This window comes from Penaeus japonicus, unplaced genomic scaffold, assembly GCF_977035675.1.
Source record: "Penaeus japonicus unplaced genomic scaffold, GWHDUDI00000001_assembly GWHDUDI00000021, whole genome shotgun sequence".
In the NCBI taxonomy this organism is placed as follows: Eukaryota; Metazoa; Arthropoda; class Malacostraca; order Decapoda; family Penaeidae; genus Penaeus; species Penaeus japonicus.
Genome location: NW_028234423.1, coordinates 29644450 through 29664449, shown reverse-complemented (window position 1 = coordinate 29664449; position 20000 = coordinate 29644450). Strand labels below are relative to the sequence as shown.

The 20000-nt window shown below is 34.1% G+C and overlaps 5 protein-coding genes across 5 annotated transcripts in view; all 5 read right to left on the bottom strand.

Moving 5' to 3' along the window:
* Positions 1-1975: 1975 nt before the first annotated feature.
* On the bottom strand, positions 1976-2931 carry LOC122262797 (uncharacterized). The gene is made up of 3 exons (XM_086549146.1): positions 2925-2931; positions 2707-2714; positions 1976-2338 (listed from the first exon to the last, which is right to left on the bottom strand). Exons 1-3 carry the CDS (start codon positions 2929-2931, stop codon positions 1976-1978), a joined length of 378 nt encoding a protein of 125 aa, XP_086405272.1.
* A 2505-nt stretch (positions 2932-5436) lies between these two features.
* LOC147469561 (uncharacterized) lies at positions 5437-9259 on the bottom strand. The gene is made up of 3 exons (XM_086549145.1): positions 9215-9259; positions 6852-6900; positions 5437-5864 (listed from the first exon to the last, which is right to left on the bottom strand). The coding sequence occupies exons 1-3, from the start codon at positions 9257-9259 to the stop codon at positions 5437-5439; spliced, it is 522 nt and encodes a 173-aa protein (XP_086405271.1).
* Positions 9260-10045: 786 nt separating this feature from the next.
* On the bottom strand, positions 10046-14204 carry LOC122262795 (uncharacterized). Its single transcript, XM_086549144.1, has 3 exons — positions 14134-14204; positions 10643-10685; positions 10046-10372 (listed from the first exon to the last, which is right to left on the bottom strand). The coding sequence occupies exons 1-3, from the start codon at positions 14202-14204 to the stop codon at positions 10046-10048; spliced, it is 441 nt and encodes a 146-aa protein (XP_086405270.1).
* A 700-nt stretch (positions 14205-14904) lies between these two features.
* On the bottom strand, positions 14905-16173 carry LOC122262793 (uncharacterized). The gene is made up of 3 exons (XM_086549143.1): positions 16165-16173; positions 14967-15345; positions 14905-14924 (listed from the first exon to the last, which is right to left on the bottom strand). Exons 1-3 carry the CDS (start codon positions 16171-16173, stop codon positions 14905-14907), a joined length of 408 nt encoding a protein of 135 aa, XP_086405269.1.
* A 2441-nt stretch (positions 16174-18614) lies between these two features.
* LOC122262803 (uncharacterized) overlaps positions 18615-20000 on the bottom strand; it is a 7998-nt gene continuing 6612 nt past the window's right edge. The window contains exon 3 of the mRNA XM_086548560.1: positions 18615-18900. Within this exon, the coding sequence (XP_086404686.1) occupies positions 18615-18900 (286 nt within the window). The remainder of the gene's footprint in view (positions 18901-20000) is intronic.

Genomic DNA, 20000 nt, shown 5'->3' with positions numbered 1-20000 from the left:
TAGAAGGGAATAGAAGAAAGGGTATACCCAAAACCAGATGGAAAGATTGTATAAAAAGGGACTTGAAGGAAAAGAACATAGATGATATAACAATAGTATACAAAAGGAGTACTTGGAGAAAGCTCATCAAAAACGGCGACTGCGAATAGGGATAAGCTGAGAAGAAGATTATTATTAATGTGATAGTTATTATCATCATCCTTACTTTTATCATTGTCATCAGTGTCATTATCAAAACTATAATTATCATAAATTCTACTTTATTTCATTATTGTTATCATCATTACGGTTGATTTTATTACTTCATTTCATTAGATTCTAATTATTATTATTTTTTTTTTTTTCATTCCTATCAACATCATAATCATTAGTCTTATTATCATCACATTATCATTATGATCTTTACTGATTTTACTATCAGTAGCGGTAGTATTATTGTCATCATTATCATTATTACTTTAACTGTTATTATGATTACCATCATCATTATTACTATCATTTGCAATACCATCATCATTATCATTATTATTATTATTCCTACTTGTCATTACTATTATTGTTTTCATTACTACCATAACTTTCCTTATGATTATTGTTTTTACTGCTATTTTTATTGCTATCATCACTAACATTATGATTTTCATTATTGTCATTATCAGCAATTACTATCATAATATCTCTTTATCCTTGTTATTATTGCTATTATCATCATTATAATTACCATAATCATTACCATTATCCTGATTATCATTGTTCTTATCAATAGCCTTATCGTTATCATGTTTATTTTTGTCTGTCATTGTTATTGTTGTGTTCTGATTGAAGAATTTTCTTTATTGTGAACATTTTAATTGTTATTTTCATTATCGTTGTTTACATCGTTATTCCTGTTATCCTTGTAATTAATACATTCATTATCAATATCATCCTTGTTACTATTTTTGTTGCCATTACATCATTGTTATTTGTGTTATCTTCCTAAATGTTGTTATTATTACAATCATTGCTTTGAATACTGTTTTTGGTGTTCATACTATCATTACCATTATTAATGTCTGTCAGTATTATTATTATTATTATCATTATCATTATTATTATTGGTATCATTATTGATATTCATATGAATGTTATATCCTCTTAACTCGTTAGAGACAGAATCATTTATTTTGACCTCAAAACGGGTGCCAGTGCCACTTGCCTGGCACACCGGGTGACATATCCAAGGATTTCTCGATCTCTTTCATTCACTCGTTGTGGTATTTGGGTCATTTTTGTGTTAGTATTTTTTTTTTACTATATCATGTGGCTCATATTAGTCCATATCAGCTCACTCTGTTCTTTACTCTCATAAAAATAATGATAATGATAATAATAGTATTAACAGTTTTAGGGGAAGACAGGAAACAAACTATACTCTTTTCTTTTTTCTTCTTTCATTCTTTTTGTAATCAAATGTGAAAGAAATAATCATATAAAGATGTTGAAGACGAAGGCAAGAAAGGAAATGATGTGTAACAAACAAAAGATTTACCCGCGTCGGCACGTTCACGTCATCCGTATCCAACGAGTTGATTATAACAATCACTATCATTGTCAGTTAGTATTCATCATTATCATTCATACTATAATTTCTTAATTAAGATCATCCTACTTGTTTTCCTTGCTTAAGGTATTATTATTTTCTATACTATATATTGAGATTAATGGATTATCACTATTGATATCCCAGTGTTATAACTATCTCTACAATCCTTATGTTCATTGTCAATACTATCTTTATCAACATCATTACAATCATTATTACTTATTTCATAGATTTGTGAATATATTTTGGTAATCCATATCATCAACGATTTGTAATACATCAGGTGGTGATTAAAATGTCATTTATCATAAATAGTTTATTACTGATGGAATTTGAACACCGGATGTATGTGTAGCTTCTCTACATATTGAATCCTTCCAGTCGGAAAGCTCACTTCCCGTACCCGTAGCCTCCGCCGTAGCCACCACCATAGCCTCCTCCACGGCCGCCTCCGTAGCCTCCGCCGTAGCCACCACCATAGCCTCCATAGCCGCCACCATAGCCTCCTCCACGGCCGCCTCCGTAGCCGCCACCATACCCGCCACCATAGCCTCCTCCACGGCCGCCACCATAGCCTCCTCCACGGCCGCCTCCATAGCCTCCTCCGCTTCCGCCTCCATAGCCGCCACCATAGCCTCCACTTCCGCCTCCGTAGCCGCCACCATAGCCTCCTCCATAGCCACCATAGCTACTACGTCCTGCCTGCACACATGCCACCATGGCAGCCACCAGCACAAGAGCCAAAGAGTATTTCTGAAATGGAAATAAGAGTATAATGCATGCCTCTTATCTTGCAACAAAAGTCAATTGAGTTCCTATAAAATATACATGATAAAATGTACATGATTTTTGATTAATTATTCTAAATAAAAAGGTATCATGTCAAAGCGAACTTTGCGACTGGGAAAAAAATGGTGTCCAGGTGTAACAGGACACTCATCCATCGTCAGACGATTTCTAGTAAATTAAATGGGAATAGATCATGTAAAATATTATCATATACATTATACGTTATTAGTGGACACAAACTCAGACGTTTTGCATTCAAAGTTAAGTTAGGTAGCAAAACTTAGTTGGATTTATGGCTCTATCAAACAACTTGAGATGGTAGTCAGCTGTACAGTAGACCCTGTGACCCAGGAACAATATTCAGAATGTGGAAGAATAAGATAAAGTGATCTTAGAAAAGTATCATCAAAGACATATTCATTTTTAACCAATAAATAACGAGATGTATTCACGTTCTTTCTTAAAAGTCAAAAGAAGATCTAATGGGATTCCTATTAATCCCTAAAATTCATCAATTTGTTTCTTTCCTTGCATGCGTTGACCCTCACACCCGACATATAACATTAATCATTACATTCGCAAAGATTTTTGTTTAGTTAAGAAATACAGCTCTATTATGAGAAGATGTACCATAAAATGTGGTATTATCTGCGCAAGGAACTATTTCATATTTGTGTGAGTGTGTATGTATATATATCTATATATATATATGTATGTGTGTATATATGATATATATATATATATATATATATATATATATATGTATGTGTGTATATATGATATATATATATATATATATATATATATATATATATATATATATATATATATACACTTGTATGTGCGTGTTCACACATACGAATGTACGAAGGCAAGCAAAAGCGTTCACACACCAAGTGACAGACTTACCATTGTAATATGTTTTCAGGAATGAAGTCAGCCCAAACTGTGCTTCAGGCTACCGGAGTTCAAGCTTTTATATCAAGCAAGAGAATCATTGAGCCATTCCGTGCCTGAGAAACACGTGTCATGGAGGTGGGATACCATTTTCATGACAGGCCTCATTTAGGACTTTCATTATCTCTTTATCGTTGGATTTCAAGTACAAGGCAAGATATCATTAGGATTCAGTTTGCGAGCACATAGTTAAATGGCTATTTGCATTGTCTTTTTCTTTTCTCTTAAAGATCAATGGGTCAAGTATATATTGAAATCATAAGGACAGTTTTTGTATATACACTTACATCCAGATTGCATTGTACTGTTCCGTTAGATAACTTTTTTTTTTTTATATCCGCCGCATTCATATGATTATTATCATCACTTTTTCATTATTATCAAGAATTATTATTATCCTTATCATTATCATTATCCTACCGAATATTATCATAATTGTCGTTATGATAATTTCTGATCGTTATTGTTATGAATATGATCATTATTATCATCATTTTATCATTGTCATCAATGTCATTATCAAAACAATGATTATCATCATTTCTGCTGCATCTCATTATTTATATTGTTATTATCATCATTACGAATGATTTTATTATTTTATTGCTATTATTCGGGTTCTATCTTTTTTTTTCATATCAACATCACAATCATTAGTTTTATTATCATCACATTATCATTATGATCATTACTGTTTTCATTATCAGTAGCAGTAATATTGTCATTATCCTTATTTCTATAACTGTTATTATGATAGTTATCATCATTATGATTAGTATTGTCATTATTATTACTATCATGTGTAATACTATCATCAGCTATTATTATCTTTACTTTCCTTATGATTATTGTTTTATTACTATTTTATTGCTATCATCATCACTAACATTAGGATTTTCATTATTGTCATTATTGGCAATTATTATCATTATCTCTCTTTATCATTATCTCTCTTTATCATTGTCACTATGATCATCATCATAGGTATCATTGTTCTTATTAATATCCTTATAATTATCCTGTTTATTTTCTTCTGTTATTGTAATTGTTGTGTTATTATTGAAGAATTTTCCTTATTGTGAGCATTTTCATTATTTTCATCATCATTGTTTGCATCATTGTTCCTGTTATCCTTGTAATTAATACATTTATTATCTATATTATCCTTGTCTCTATTTTCCTTGTTATTACATCAATGTTATCGGTGTTATCATCCTAACTGTTGTTATTATTACAATCATTGCTCTGAATACTGTTTTTGGTGTTCACACTATCATTATCATTATCATTATCAATGTCTGTCATTATTATTATTATTATTATTATTATTATCATTAGTATTATTATCATTAGTATCGTTATTGATATCATTCATATTAATGTTATAGCCTCTTAACTCCTTAGATACAGCCATTTATTTTTACCTCAAACCGGGTGCCAGTGCCACTTGCCTGGCACACCGAGTGACATATCCAGGGATTTCTCAATCTCTTTCATTCACTCGTTGTGGTATTTGGGTCATTTTTGTGTTAGTATTTTTTTCAATGATATCATGTGGCTCATTTGAGTCCATATCAGCTCATTCTGTTCTTTACTCTCATAGAAATACTTATAATAATGATAGTATTAACAGTTTTTGGGGAAGACAGGAAACAAACTATACTCTTTTCTTTGTTTCTTTCTTCTTCTTTCATTCTTTTAGTAATCAAATGTGAAAGAAATAATCATGAAAGATGGCGAAGACGAAGACAAGAAAGAAAATGATGTGTAACAAACAAAAGATCTACCCGCGTCGGCACGTTCACGTTACCCGGAAATCGGATAACGTGAATGAATTATCACCATTGATATCCCAGTGTTATAACTATCTCTACAATCCTCATGTTCATTGTCAATACTATCTTTATCAACATCATCATTACAATCATTATTACTTATTTCATAGATTTGTGAATATATTTTGGTAATCCATATTATCAACGATTTGTAATACATCAGGTGGTGATTAAAATGTCATTTATCATAAATAGTTTATTAATGATGGAATTTGAACACCGGATGTATGTGTAGCTTCTCTAAATATTGACTCCTTCCAGTCGGGAAGCTCACTTCCCGTACCCGTAGCCTCCGCCGTATCCACCACCATAGCCTCCATAGCCGCCACCATAGCCTCCTCCACGGCCGCCTCCGTAGCCTCCGCCGTAGCCACCACCATAGCCTCCATAGCCTCCTCCACGGCCGCCTCCATAGCCTCCTCCACGGCCACCATAACCGCCACCATAACTGCCGCCATACCCTCCTCCACGACCGCCTCCATAGCCGCCACCATAGCCTCCTCCACGGCCGCCACCATAGCCTCCTCCACGGCCGCCACCATAGCCTCCTCCACTTCCGCCTCCGTAGCCGCCACCATAGCCTCCTCCATAGCCACCATAGCTGCTGCGTCCTGCCTGCACACATGCCACCATGGCAGCCACCAGCACAAGTGCCAAAGAGTATTTCTGAAATGGAAATAAGAGTATAATGCATGCCTCTTATCTTGCAACAAAAGTTAATTGAGTTCCTATAAAATATACATGATAAAATGTACACGATTTTTAATTATTTATTTTAGATAAAAAGGTATCATGTCAAAGCGATTTTTGCGACTGGGAAAAAAAATGGTGTCCAGGTGTAACGGGACACTCATCCATCGTCAGACGATTTCTAGTAAATTAAATGGGAATAGATCATGTAAAATATCATCATATACATTATTCGTTATCAGTGGACACAAACTCAGACGTTTTGCATTCAAAGTTAAGTTAGGTAGCAAAACTTAGTTGGATTTATGGCTCTATCAAACAACTTGAGATGGTTTTTGTAACCCTGTGACCCAGGAACAATATTCAGAAAGACCCACCCACACCCACCCCACCATATCCTCCCCCGAATAAGATAAAGTGATCTTAGAAAAGTATCATCAAAGACATATTCATTTTTAACCAATAAATAACGAGATGTATTCACGTTCTTTCTTAAAAGTCAACCGAAGATCTAATGGGATTCCTATTAATCCTTAAAATTCATCATTTTGTAGCCGATTATCTAAAATGAACAAGTTACGATAGATAGGAAAAAAGGTGCGTGATTTGCAAATAATGATGGACATTTCTTGCATACGTTGACCCTCACAACATATAACATCAATCATTACACTTCGCAAAGATTTTTTGTTTAGTTGAAAATACAGCTATATCATGAGAAATGTATAAAATGGGTTTATCTTCGCAAGGAACTATTTCATATTTGTGAAGATAAGGTGGGAGGAGGTTGTGTATGTATAAATATCTATATATATATGTTGGGTGTATATATGATATATGGTATCTATTATATATATATATATATATATATATTATAAATATATAAATATAAATATATTTATATATATAATAAAAATACACATGTATCTTATGTGCTCGTTCACACATGCAATGTACGAAGCAAGAGAGAACGTTCAAACCAATGGCAGACTTACCATTGTGATGTGTTTTCAGGAATGAAGTCAACCCAAACTGGGCTTCAGGCTACCAGAAGTTCAAGCTTTTATATCAAGTAGAGAATCATTGAGCGCATTTCCGTGCCTGAGAAACACGGTCATGGAGGTGTGATACCATTTTCATGACACCCATTCAGGACTTTCTTTATCTCTTTATTGTTGGATTTAAATTGCAAGACAATATGCGCATTCGAATTGTGGCGAGCATATAGTTACAGTTGGCTACGAGCGTTGCCTTGACAAAGAAAATTTTTACTTTTTCTTATCTCTTTAGATCAACCGGGCGAATACATATTTATACTTTAATTACACTTTTGCTTATTCAGTATGTCCAGAATACATGTGGACTGTGTGCTAGCTGTTTTATTTCTATATCTACACTCTTATAATCATCATTTCTTTTTCATGATTATTATTTATCATTTTCATTATATATAGCATTATTAATGTCATCATTATCTTAATCTATTATTAATATTTTCATCATCATACCGATTAGTTAATCACCTTTTTATCGTTATTGTGTGACAGAAAGTGTTACATATGTATTATTTGGAGAAAGCATAATGATAGGGTGCCACGACAGGAGGTTTGGAGGAGGGCTACGGAAAGAGGAAGGAGTGCACGAAAGTATGTAAGGGTTTTCAAAAGATGCTATAAGGATGTTACTACTAAGGTTGAAGCACAGTATGAACAACGGGGAAAACTTCCATGTGAAAGGGGGGTTGGTCTACACCAGGGATCAGCACTTAGCCCATATTATTTAATATTGTATTCGATGTTAGTACTCAAAATGTTAGGGAGGGACCACATGGTGCATTTATATGCAGATGACGTAGTGTTGATAAAGAAAAATAGAAGGATTAGAAACCAAGTTAGAAATGGAGATGTGCATTAGAGAGTATAGCTTGAAAATTTAGCAGCCTAAAACAGAGACTTCTCAAATGATATGGGTGACCAATTGACCTCATTACAACTGAATGGAAAAGGTTGAAAAAACAAATACTTTTAAATACCTTATGGTAGATGAAATACAGGGGGGAAAGGGAAGTGCTCATAGAATTCAGTGGTGATGGAACAAAAGGTGTCCGGGGTCATTTGCGATAAAAGAGTGCCATTAAACTTAAAGGAAAGGTACACAAAAAAGCCAGCACCTCGTAAACATAAAAAGAAAGAAAAGTTAGGATGAGGAAAGTAAATGTTTTCTATGGATGTCAGAGTTACCAGGAAAGATAGGATCTAAATAATAGGACAGCCAAAGTATAGAACTCTCAAAGAAAATCCAAGAGTCCTAGGCTGAGGTGGTTTGCCATGTAAAGAAAGGGAGGTGAAGAACAGTTTGGAAAGAAGTTATAGAAATGGAATAGAAGGGAATAGAAGAAAGGTATACCCATACCCAGATGGAAAGATGGATAAAAGGACATGAAGGAAAAGAACATAGATATATAACAATAGTATACAAAAGGAGTACTTGAGAAAGCTCATCAAAAACGGCGACTGCGAATAGGATAAGCTGAGAAGAAGATATTAATTAATGTGCTAGTTATTAGTATCATTGTTATCATTATTACTATTACTGTTATTATAATTAGCATCATCCTTATTTTCCATATAGTTTGTAATGCCATTATAACTTTCATTATCATTATTCTATGTTATTGTTATCACTATTAGTGTTATCATTATTACCATTACCATAATTACTTTCCTTATGATTATCTCCCTTATCGTTTTTTATTCCTATTTTAATTGTTATTATCATCATTAACATTGTGATTTTCATTATTGCCATAATTCCATTATTATCCATTACTAGTTTTTATTATTTTTATCATTACCATTATCACTTTTGTTATCATTATCATCATTAACGTTATCATGATTATCATAATAGGTATCATTGCTCTTATTGATATCCGTATCTTTGATGTGATCTTTTTCATGTTTATTCATTTCTATCATTGCGATTGCTATGTTATATTTGAAGACTTTTCATTATTGTGAACATTTTCATTGTTATTTTCATTATCTTTGTTTACATCGTTGTTCCTGTTATCGTTGTAACTAATAGATTCATTATCAATAGCATCCTTGTTACTATTTTCGTTGTTATTACATCATTGCTATTGGTGTTATCATCCTAACTGTTGTTATTATTACAATGATTGCTTTGAATCCTATTTTGGTGTTCATACTATCATTACCATTATCAATGTCTGCCAGTATTATTAATATTATTATTATCATTATTATTGATATCATTCATATGAATGTTATATCCTTTTAACTTGTTAGATAGAGTAATTTATTTTGACCTCAAAACGGGTGCCAATACCACCTGCCTGGCACACCGGGTGACATGTCCAGGGATTCCCGATCTCTTTCATTCACTCGTAATATTTGAGTCATTTTTGTGTTAGTATTTTTTTAATGATATCATGTGGCTCATATGAGTCCATATCAGCTCATTCTGTTCTTCACACTCGGTTTAATATTTATGAAAATAATCATATTGACTGACATTCATAATAATGGTAATAATAGTATAACAATTTTAGGGGAAGACAGGAAACAACTTTTTTTTCTTCTTTCTTTCTTTCTTTTTGTGATCAAATGCAAGAGAAATGAAGAGATAGAGAAGAGAAGGCAAAAAAGAAAATCATATGTAACAAACAAAAGATCTACCCGCGTCGGCACGTTCACGTCACCCGGATATCACTACGACTTTTTACCGTCGGCACCTTCACGTCACCCGAATCTAATGGGTAAATCATAACAATCCCTATTATTGGCAGTATGTATTATGAATATCATTCACGTTATGATTACATAATCAAAATTATCGCCCTTATTTTCCTTTTTTTAGGCATAATTCTTTATATATTTTGTATCAAGATTAATGGTGCTTTTGTTGCTATTGTTGAATATCACTATTGATATTTCATTGATATAATTATTGTTACCATCGTCATATTCATTATCAACACCATTTTTATCAACATTATTAAAGTCATTATCACTTATATCATAGATTCTTGAATAAATTGTGGCAATGCATCAATACATCAGGTGGTGATTAAAATGTCATTTATCATAAATAGTTTATTAATGATGGAATTTGAACACCGGATGTATGTGTAGCTTTACATATTGAATCCTTCCAGTTGGAAAGCTCACTTCCCGTACCCGTAGCCTCCGCCGTATCCACCACCATAGCCTCCATAGCCGCCACCATAACCTCCTCCACGGCCGCCTCCATAGCCTCCTCCACGGCCACCATAACCGCCACCATAACTGCCGCCATAGCCTCCTCCACGGCCGCCTCCGTAGCCGCCACCATAGCCTCCTCCGCTTCCGCCTCCATAGCCGCCACCATAGCCTCCTCCACGGCCGCCACCATAACCGCCGCCATAGCCTCCGCCATAGCCACCATAGCTACTGCGTCCTGCCTGCACACATGCCACCATGGCAGCCACCAGCACAAGTGCCAAAGAGTATTTCTGAAATGGAAATAAGAAAATATGTTAACTTTTAAGACTGTAGCCATATTGGCGGGGTTATCGAAAGAGTCAAATAGATAAAATCATTTACATAATATCAGAGTACTTTGGATTACGCCTATAATATATGCCTTTGATTTAGAGTTCATGTATGACTTGTATCCAGCAAAAAAAAAACTAATTTAATTCCTGTAAAATATTGTATTCATGTTTTTTTTTTTTCTTCTTCTTTTTCTCTCTCTTTTTTACGAAAAGGGTATTTTGTCAAACAGAGCTTTGCGATTGGGCAACTTGTTCCAAATTTTCATTGCAGCTAGGAAAAAAAAAATAGAATAACACAGGGTGTCTGGTGTCAGAGCACACTCATTCATTGTCCGATGATTTCTAGCAAATTGAGTGGGAATAGATCATAAAGGAAGTTGACAGTATAAAAGATGCAAAATATCATATAGATCATTATTAATAGAGACCTAATCACACACTTGAATTCAGAGTTAAGTTGGGTAGCAAAATTTGGTTGGATTTATTGCTCTATCAAGCAACTGGAGATGACAGTCAGTTGTAGACACAAAAACCCATGAACAATATTCAGAATGTGGATGAATAAGATAATAAAGTGATCTTAGAAAAGTATTATCATTTTTATCCAATCGATGTATTCAAGTTCTTTCTTAAAAGTCAAAAGAAGATCTAATGGGATTCCTATTAATCTTCAAAATTCATTAATTTGTAGCCGATCATCTAAAATGAACAAGTTACGATATGGAGGAAAAAAGGTGCGTGATCTGCAAATAATGATAGACATTTCTTTCCTTGCATGCGTTGACCCTCACACCCGACATATAACATCAATCATTACATTTGCAACGCTCTTTCTTTAGTTGAGCACAAGTATAGCTCTATTTTGATAAGAGATATTATAAGATGTGGTATTATCTGCGCAAGGAACTATTTCATATTTGTGTGTGTATACATATATATGAATATATGTGTATGTTTATAAATATATATATATATATGTATATATACACTTGTATGTGTGCGTTCACACATGCGAATGTACGAAGGCAAGAGAGAACGTTCACACACCAAGTGACAGACTTACCATTGTAATGTGTTTTCAGGAATGAAGTCAGCCCAAACTGTGCTTCAGGCTACACGGAGTTCAAGCTTTTATATCAAGCAAGAGAATCATTGAGCCATTCCGTGCCTGAGAAACACGTGTCATGGAGGTGTCATACCATTTTCATGAAAGGCCTCATTCAGGACTTTCATTATCTCTTTATCGTTGGATTTTAATTGCAAGACAATATGCCATTCGAATTTGGCGAGCATATAGTTAAATGGCTACTAGCGTTGCCTTGACAAAGAAAATGTTTTTACTTTTTCTTATCTCTTATAGATCAACCGGTCGAATACATATTTCTACTTTAATTACACTTTTGCTTATTCACGTATGTCCAGAATACATTGTACTGTGCTGCTAGATAACTGTTTTATTTCTATATCTACATTCTTATAATCATCATTTCTTTTTCATGATTATCATTTATCATTTTCATTATTACTAGCATTATTAATGTCATCATTATCCTTACTATTATTATCATCATCATCATACCGATTATTATAATCATCACCTTTTTTATCGTTATTGTTATTAATGTGACAGAAAGTGTTACATATGGTATTCATCGATTTGGAGAAAGCATATGATAGGGTGCCACGACAGGAGGTTTGGAGAGGGCTACGTGAAAGAGGAGTGCAAGAAAAGTATGTAAGGGTTATCAAAGAATGCTATAAGGATGTTACTACTAGAGTTAGAAGCACAGTAGGAACAACGGAAAACTTCCATGTGAAGGTTGGTCTACACCAGGGATCAGCACTTAGCCCATTATTATTTAATATTGTATTCGATGTTATTACTCAAAATGTTAGGGAGGACCCACCATGGTGCATTTTATATGCAGATGACGTAGTGTTGATAACAGAAAATAGAAGAGGATTAGAAACCAAGTTAGAAGAATGGAGATGTGCATTAGAGAGTAGAGGCATGCAAATTAGCAGGCCGTACTTCTCAACTGATATGGGTGACCAATTGACCTCAATACAACTGAATGGAAAAGGTTGAAAAGAACAAATACTTTTAAATACCTTGGGTCTATGGTAGATGAAAGTACAGGGATGGAAAGGGAAGTTACTCATAGAATTCAGTGCGGATGGAACAACTGGAGGAAGATGTCAGGGGTCATTTGCGATAAAAGAGTGTCAGTTAAACTTAAAGGAAAGGTACACAAAACCGTAGTTAGACCAGCCTTAACCTACAGCCTGGAAGCAGCACCTCTTAAACATAAAGAAGAAAGAAAGTTAGATGTGGCAGAGATGAAAATGCTTAGGTGGATGTCAGGAGTTACCAGGAAAGATAGGATCAGAAATGAATAGGACAGCCAAAGTAGGAGAAGTCTCAAAGAAAATCCAAGAGTCTAGGCTGAGGTGGTTTGGCCATGTAAAGAGAAGGGAGGGTGAAGAACATGTTGGGAGAGAGGTTATGGAAATGGAAGTAGAAGGGAATAGAAGAAAGGGTATACCCAAAACCAGATGGAAAGATTGTATAAAAAGGGACTTGAAGGAAAAGAACATAGATGATATAACAATAGTATACAAAAGGAGTACTTGGAGAAAGCTCATCAAAAACGGCGACCCCGAATAGGGATAAGCTGAGAAGAAGAAGATTATTATTAATGTGATAGTTATTATCATCATCCTTACTTTTATCATTGTCATCAGTGTCATTATCAAAACTATAATTATCATCAATTCTACTTTATTTCATTATTGTTATCATCATTACGGTTGATTTTATTACTTCATTTCATTAGATTCTAATTATTATTTTTTTTTTTTTCATTCCCATCAACATCATAATCATTAGACTTATTATCATCACATTATCATTATGATCCTTACTGATTTTATTATCAGCAGCTGTAGCATTATTGTCATCATTATCATTATTACTTTAACTGTTATTATGATTACCATCATCATTATTACTATCATTTGCAATACCATCATCATTATCATTATTATTATTATTCCTACTGTCATTACTATTATTGTTTTCATTACTACCATAACTCCCCTTATGATTGTTGTTTTTATTGCTATTTGTATTGCTATCATCACTAACATTATGATTTTCATTATTGTCATTATTAGCAATTACTATCATAATATCTCTTTATCCTTGTTATTATTGCTGTTATCATTATAATTACCATAATCATTACCATTATCCTGATTATCATTGTTCTTATCAATATCCTTATCGTTATCATGTTTATTTTTGTCTGTCATTGTTATTGTTGTGTTATGATTGAAGAATTTTGTTTATTGTGAACATTTTAATTGTTATTTTCATTATCGTTGTTTACATCGTTATCCCTGTTATCCTTGTAATTAATACATTCATTATCAATATCATCCTTGTTACTATTTTTGTTGCCATTACATCATTGTTATTTGTGTTATCTTCCTAAATGTTGTTATTATTACAATCATTGCTTTGAATACTGTTTTTGGTGTTCATACTATCATTACCATTATTAATGTCTGTCAGTATTATTATTATTATTATTATTATCATTATCATTATTATTATTGGTATAATTATTGATATTCATATGAATGTTATATCCTCTTCACTCGTTAGATACAGAATCATTTATTTTGACCTCAAAACGGGTGCCAGTGCCACTTGCCTGGCACACCGGGTGACATATCCAAGGATTTCTCGATCTCTTTCATTCACTCGTTGTGGTATTTGGGTCATTTTTGTGTTAGTATTTTTTTAACTATATCATGTGGCTCATATCAGTCCATATCAGCTCACTCTGTTCTTTACTCTCATAAAAGTAATGATAATGATAATAATAGTATTAACAGTTTTAGGGGAAGACAAGAAACAAACTATGCTCTTTCCTTTTTTCTTCTTTCATTCTTTTTGTATTCAAATGTGAAAGAAATAATCATATAAAGATGTTGAAGACGAAGATAAGAAAGAAAATGATGTGCAACAAACAAAAGATTTACCCGCGTCGTGCCGTATCCAACGAGTTGATTATAACAATCACTATCATTGTCAGTCAGTATTCATCATTATCATTCATAAGATAATTTCTTAATTAAGATTATCATACTTGTTTTCCTTGCTTGAAGCATTATCACTTTCTATACTTAATATTGAGATTAATGGATTATCGCTATTAATATTCCAGTGTTATAACTATCTCTACAATCCTCATGTTCATTGCCAATACCATCTATATCAACATCATCATCATCATCAAAGTCATTATCACTTATTTCATAGATTCGTGAACAGATTTTGGTAATCCATATTATCAACGATTTGTAATGCATCAGGTGGCGATTAAAATGTCATTTATCATAAATAGTTTATTAATGATGGAATCTGAACACCGGATGCATGTGTGGCTTCTCTACACATTGAATCCTTCCAGTCGGAAAGCTCACTTCCCGTACCCGTAGCCTCCGCCGTATCCACCACCATAGCCTCCATAGCCTCTGCTACCGCCTCCATAGCCGCCACCATAGCCTCCTCCACGGCCGCCTCCGTAGCCGCCACCATAGCCTCCTCCACGGCCGCCTCCGTAGCCGCCACCATAGCCTCCTCCACGGCCACCATAACCGCCACCATAACTGCCGCCATACCCTCCTCCACGGCCGCCTCCGTAGCCGCCACCATAGCCTCCTCCACGGCCACCATAACCGCCACCATAACTGCCGCCATACCCTCCTCCACGGCCGCCACTATAGCCTCCTCCGCTTCCGCCTCCATAGCCGCCACCATAACCGCCACCATAGCCTCCTCCATAGCCACCATAGCTACTGCGTCCTGCCTGCACACATGCCACCATGGCAGCCATTAGCACAAGTGCTAAAGAATATTTCTGAAATGGAAATAAGAAAATATGTTAACTTTTAAGACCGTAGCCATATTGACGAGGTTATCGAAAGAGTCAAATAAACAAAATCATTTACTTGATATCACAGTACTTTGGATTACACCTATAATATATGCCTTTAATTTTGCGTTTATGCATGACTTATATCTTGCAGCAAAAGCTAATTGAGTTCCTATAACGTATCTCATTCTTTTTTCTTTTCTTGTTTTATGTCAAAGCGAGCTTTGCGATTGGGCAACTTGTTCTAAACCTTTATTAGAGATTAAAAAAAAAAAAATGAATAACGCATGGTGTTCAGGTGTCAGATCATACTCATTCATCGTCAGAGAATTTTGAGTAAATTTAATGGAAATTTACTAAAAGGAAGTCGAGAGTATAAAGAATGCTCAATATCATCATGTGAATTATATATTATTAATGGACACCAAGTCAGAAGTTTTGAATTCAAAGTTAAGTTAGGTATCAAAACTTGGTTGGATTTATTGCTCTATCAAGCAACTTGATATTGCAGTCACCTGTAGACACAATAACCCATGAACAATGATCAGAATGTGAAAGAATAAGATGATAAAGTGATCTTACAGAGAAGTATTATCACAGGCATATTCACCAATAAATAACGAGATGCATTCAAGTTATTTCTTAAAAGTCAACCGAAGATCTAATGGGATTCCTATTAATCTTCAAAATTCATCATTTCGTAGCCAATCATCTTAAATGAACAAGTTACGATAGATAGGAAAAAAGGTGCGTGATCTCCAAATAATGAAGGACATTTCTTTCCTTGCAAGCGTTGACCCTCACACCCGACATATAACATTAATAATTACATTTGCAAAGATCTTTCTTTAGTTGAGCACAAGTATAGCTCTATTTTGATAAGAGATAGTATAAGATGGGGTATTATTCTGCGCAAGGAACTATTTCATATTTGTGTGAGTGTATATACATATATATGAATATATGTGTATGTTTATATATATATATATATATATATATATATATATATATATATATATAATATACATTTGTATGTGCGTGTTCGTACATGCGAATGCACGAAGGCAAGCATGAACATTCACACATAAAGTGACAGACTTACCATTGCAATATGTTTTCAGGAATGAAGTCAGCCCAAACTGTGCTTCAGGCTACCGGAGTTCAAGCTTTTATATCAAGCAAGAGAATCATTGAGCCATTCCGTGCCTGAGAAACACGTGTCATGGAGGTGGGATACCATTTTCATGACAGGCCTCATCCAGGACTTTCATTATCTCTTTATCGTTGGATTTCAAGTACAAGGCAAGATATCATTAGGATTCAGTTTGCAAGCACATAGTTAAATGGCTATTTGCATTGTCTTTTTCTTTTCTCTTAAAGATCAATGGGTCAAGTATATTTTGCAACCATAATGACGGTTTTTGTTTAGAGACGTGTATCCAGATTTCATTGTACTGCTAGATAACTTTTTTATTTCTATATCCGCTGCATTCATATGATTATTGTCATCACTTTTTCACTATTATCAAGCCTTATTATTATCCTTATCATTATCATCATTATCCTACCGATTATTATTATAATTGTCATTTCTAATCGTTATTGTTATTAATATGATCATTATTATCATCATTCTATCTTTGTCATCAATGTTATTATCAAAACTATGATTGTCATCATTTCTGCTTCATCTCATTATTGTTATTGTTATTATCATCATTACGATTGATTTTATTACTTTAGCGCCATTATTCGGATTCTATTTTTTTTTTTTTTTCATTCCTATGAACATCACAATTATTAGTTTTATTATCATCACATTATCATTATGATCATTACCGTTTTCATTATCAGCAGCAGTAGTGTTATCATTATTTCTATAACTCTTATTATGATTATTATCCTCATTATGATCATTATCTTCATAATGATTATTATCGTCATTACTATCATGTGTAATACGATCATCATTATCCTCATTATTGTTACTGTCCTTACTCTTATTGTTATCTTTACTTTCCTTATGATTATTGTTTTCATTGCTATCTTTATTGCTATAATCATCACTAACATCAGGATTCTCATTATTGTCATTATTGGCAATTTTTATCATTATCTCTCTTTATCAGTGTTATTATTGCTATTATCATCATTATCATCACTATTATCCTTATCAGTATCCTGATTATCATCATTGGTATCATTGTTCTTATTAATATCCTTACCGTTGTCATGTTTATTTTCTTCTGTTATTGTACTTGTTGTGTTATTATTGAAGAATTTTCCTTATTGTGAGCATTTTCATTATTTTCATTATCATTGTTTGCATCATTGTTCCTGTTATCCTTGTAATTAATACATTCATTATCTATATTACCCTTGTCTCTATTTTCATTGTTATTACATCAATGTTATCGGTGTTATCATCCTGACTGTTGATATTATTACGATCATTGATTTGGATACTGTTCATACTATCATTACCACTATCAATCTCTGTCATTATTATTATTATTATTATGATTAGTATCATTATTGATATCACTCATATGAATGTTATATCCTCATAACCCCTTAGATACAGCCATTTATTTTGACCTCAAAGCTGGTGCCAGTGCCACCTGCCTGGCACACCGGGTGACATGTCAAGGGATTTCTCGATCTCTTTCATTCACTCGTTGTGATATTTGGGTCATTTTTGTGTTAGTATTTTTTTCAATGATATCATGTAGCTCATTTGAGTCCATATCAGCTCATTCTGTTCTTTACTCTCATAGAAATACTGATAATAATGATAGTATTAACAGTTTTTGGGGAAGACAGGAAGCAAACTATACTCTTTTCTTTTTTCTTTCTTCTTCTTTCATTCTTTTAGTAATCAAATGTGAAAGAAATAATCATGAAAGAAAATGATGTGTAACAAACAAAAGATCTACCCGCGTCGGCACGTTCACGTTACCCGGAAATCGGATAACGTGAATGAATTATCACCATTGATATCCCAGTGTTATAACTATCTCTACTATCCTAATGTTCATTGTCAATACTATCTTTATCAACATCATCATTACAATCATTATTACTTATTTCATAGATTTGTGAATATATTTTGGTAATCCATATTATCAACGATTTGTAATGCATCAGGTGGTGATTAAAATGTCATTTATCATAAATAGTTTATTAATGATGGAATTTCAACACTGGATGCATGTGTGGCTTCTCTAAATATTGAATTCTTCCAGTCGGAAAGCTCACTTCCCGTACCCGTAGCCTCCGCTGTAGCCACCACCATAGCCTCCGTAGCCGCCACCATAACCTCCTCCACGGCCGCCTCCATAGCCTCCTCCACGGCCACCATAACTGCCGCCATACCCTCCTCCACGGCCGCCACCATAGCCTCCTCCACGGCCGCCTCCATAGCCGCCACCATAGCCTCCATAGCCACCACCATAGCCTCCTCCACGGCCGCCTCCATAGCCACCACCATAGCCTCCTCCACGGCCGCCTCCATAACCGCCACCATAACCGCCACCATAACTGCCGCCATAGCCTCCTCCACTTCCGCCTCCGTAGCCGCCGCCATAGCCTCCTCCATAGCCACCATAGCTGCTACGTCCTGCCTGCACACATGCCACCATGGCAGCCATTAGCACAAGTGCCAAAGAGTATTTCTGAAATGGAAATAAGCAAGAGAAGTTGAATTAGAAGACCATAACTATAGTGAAGACGTTATCGATGGAGTCAAACAGAAACAAATCATGGACTAAACATTATACTACTTCGAAATATTTAAATTTAGGCCTTTGAGTTAGTCTATAATATGTGCCTTTTATCTAGCAACATTAGGTCTTTGAGTTCCCTGTAAAATATAGTATCCTTGAAAAAAAAAAAAAAAAAAAGTTGCTTGACCTTGTCTTTTTTTTTTTCTTTTTTTTTTAATACTGTCTAGCCAAATTAGACATTTGTTCCAGACAATGGTGTGCAGGTGTCGTCTCATACATTCATTATCAGAGAATTGCTTGCAAATCTAATAGGAATAAAACAGGAAGGAAGGCGGGAATATAAAGGAGGCTCAATATTATCATATAGATTATACATCATCGATAGGGACCTAATCAGGCGTTTGAATTCAAAGTTAACTTAGGTAGCAAAACGTTGCTGGATTTAATGCCGTATGAAGCACCTTAAGAGGGCAATCAGCTGTAGACATCCAGACCCACGAATAGTACTCAGAATGTGGCAATATTATCACAGGTACGAGGAATTCAGTCTTGAGCAATAGATAACTAGAAGCAATGAAGGTCTAATGTGATTCCTATTAGTGTTAGGATAGGGAGAAAAAAAGGTATGCGATCTGTAATTAACACTAACCAACACCTTTGCAATTTTTTTTTTTTTTTTTTTATATAAGCGGCAACTACAGCTCTATTTTGAGAAGCGATAGGTATATACAATGTGATATTATATGCGCAATAAATTATTTCATATTCATTTGTGTGTGTGTGTGAGTGCGCAGACACACACATATACACATACACACAGATATATATATACATATGCATATATATATATATATATATATATATATATATATATATATATTATATATATATATAATATATATATATATATATATA

Excerpts from the sequence above, each read along its gene's own strand:
- LOC147469561 (XM_086549145.1), bottom strand. The coding sequence starts at position 9,259 with ATGAAAGAGATCGGGAATCCCTGGACATGTCACCCGGTGTGCCAG. Across the intron at positions 6,901-9,214 it reads CATGTCACCCGGTGTGCCAG|CCTGAAGCCCAGTTTGGGTT; the intron begins GCAGGTGGTATT and ends AACTTCTGGTAG. Across the intron at positions 5,865-6,851 it reads CCTGAAAACACATCACAATG|AGGCATGCATTATACTCTTA; the intron begins GTAAGTCTGCCA and ends TTGCAAGATAAG.
- LOC122262795 (XM_086549144.1), bottom strand. The coding sequence starts at position 14,204 with ATGACCCAAATACCACAACGAGTGAATGAAAGAGATCGAGAAATCCTT. Across the intron at positions 10,686-14,133 it reads TATGTCACCCGGTGTGCCAG|CTGCAATGAAAATTTGGAAC; the intron begins GCAAGTGGCACT and ends TTTTTTTCCTAG. Across the intron at positions 10,373-10,642 it reads TTGCCCAATCGCAAAGCTCT|AAATACTCTTTGGCACTTGT; the intron begins GTTTGACAAAAT and ends TTTCCATTTCAG.
- LOC122262793 (XM_086549143.1), bottom strand. Across the intron at positions 14,925-14,966 it reads TGGTGGCGGCTATGGAGGCG|GCTACGGGTACGGGAAGTGA; the intron begins GTAGCAGAGGCT and ends GATACGGCGGAG.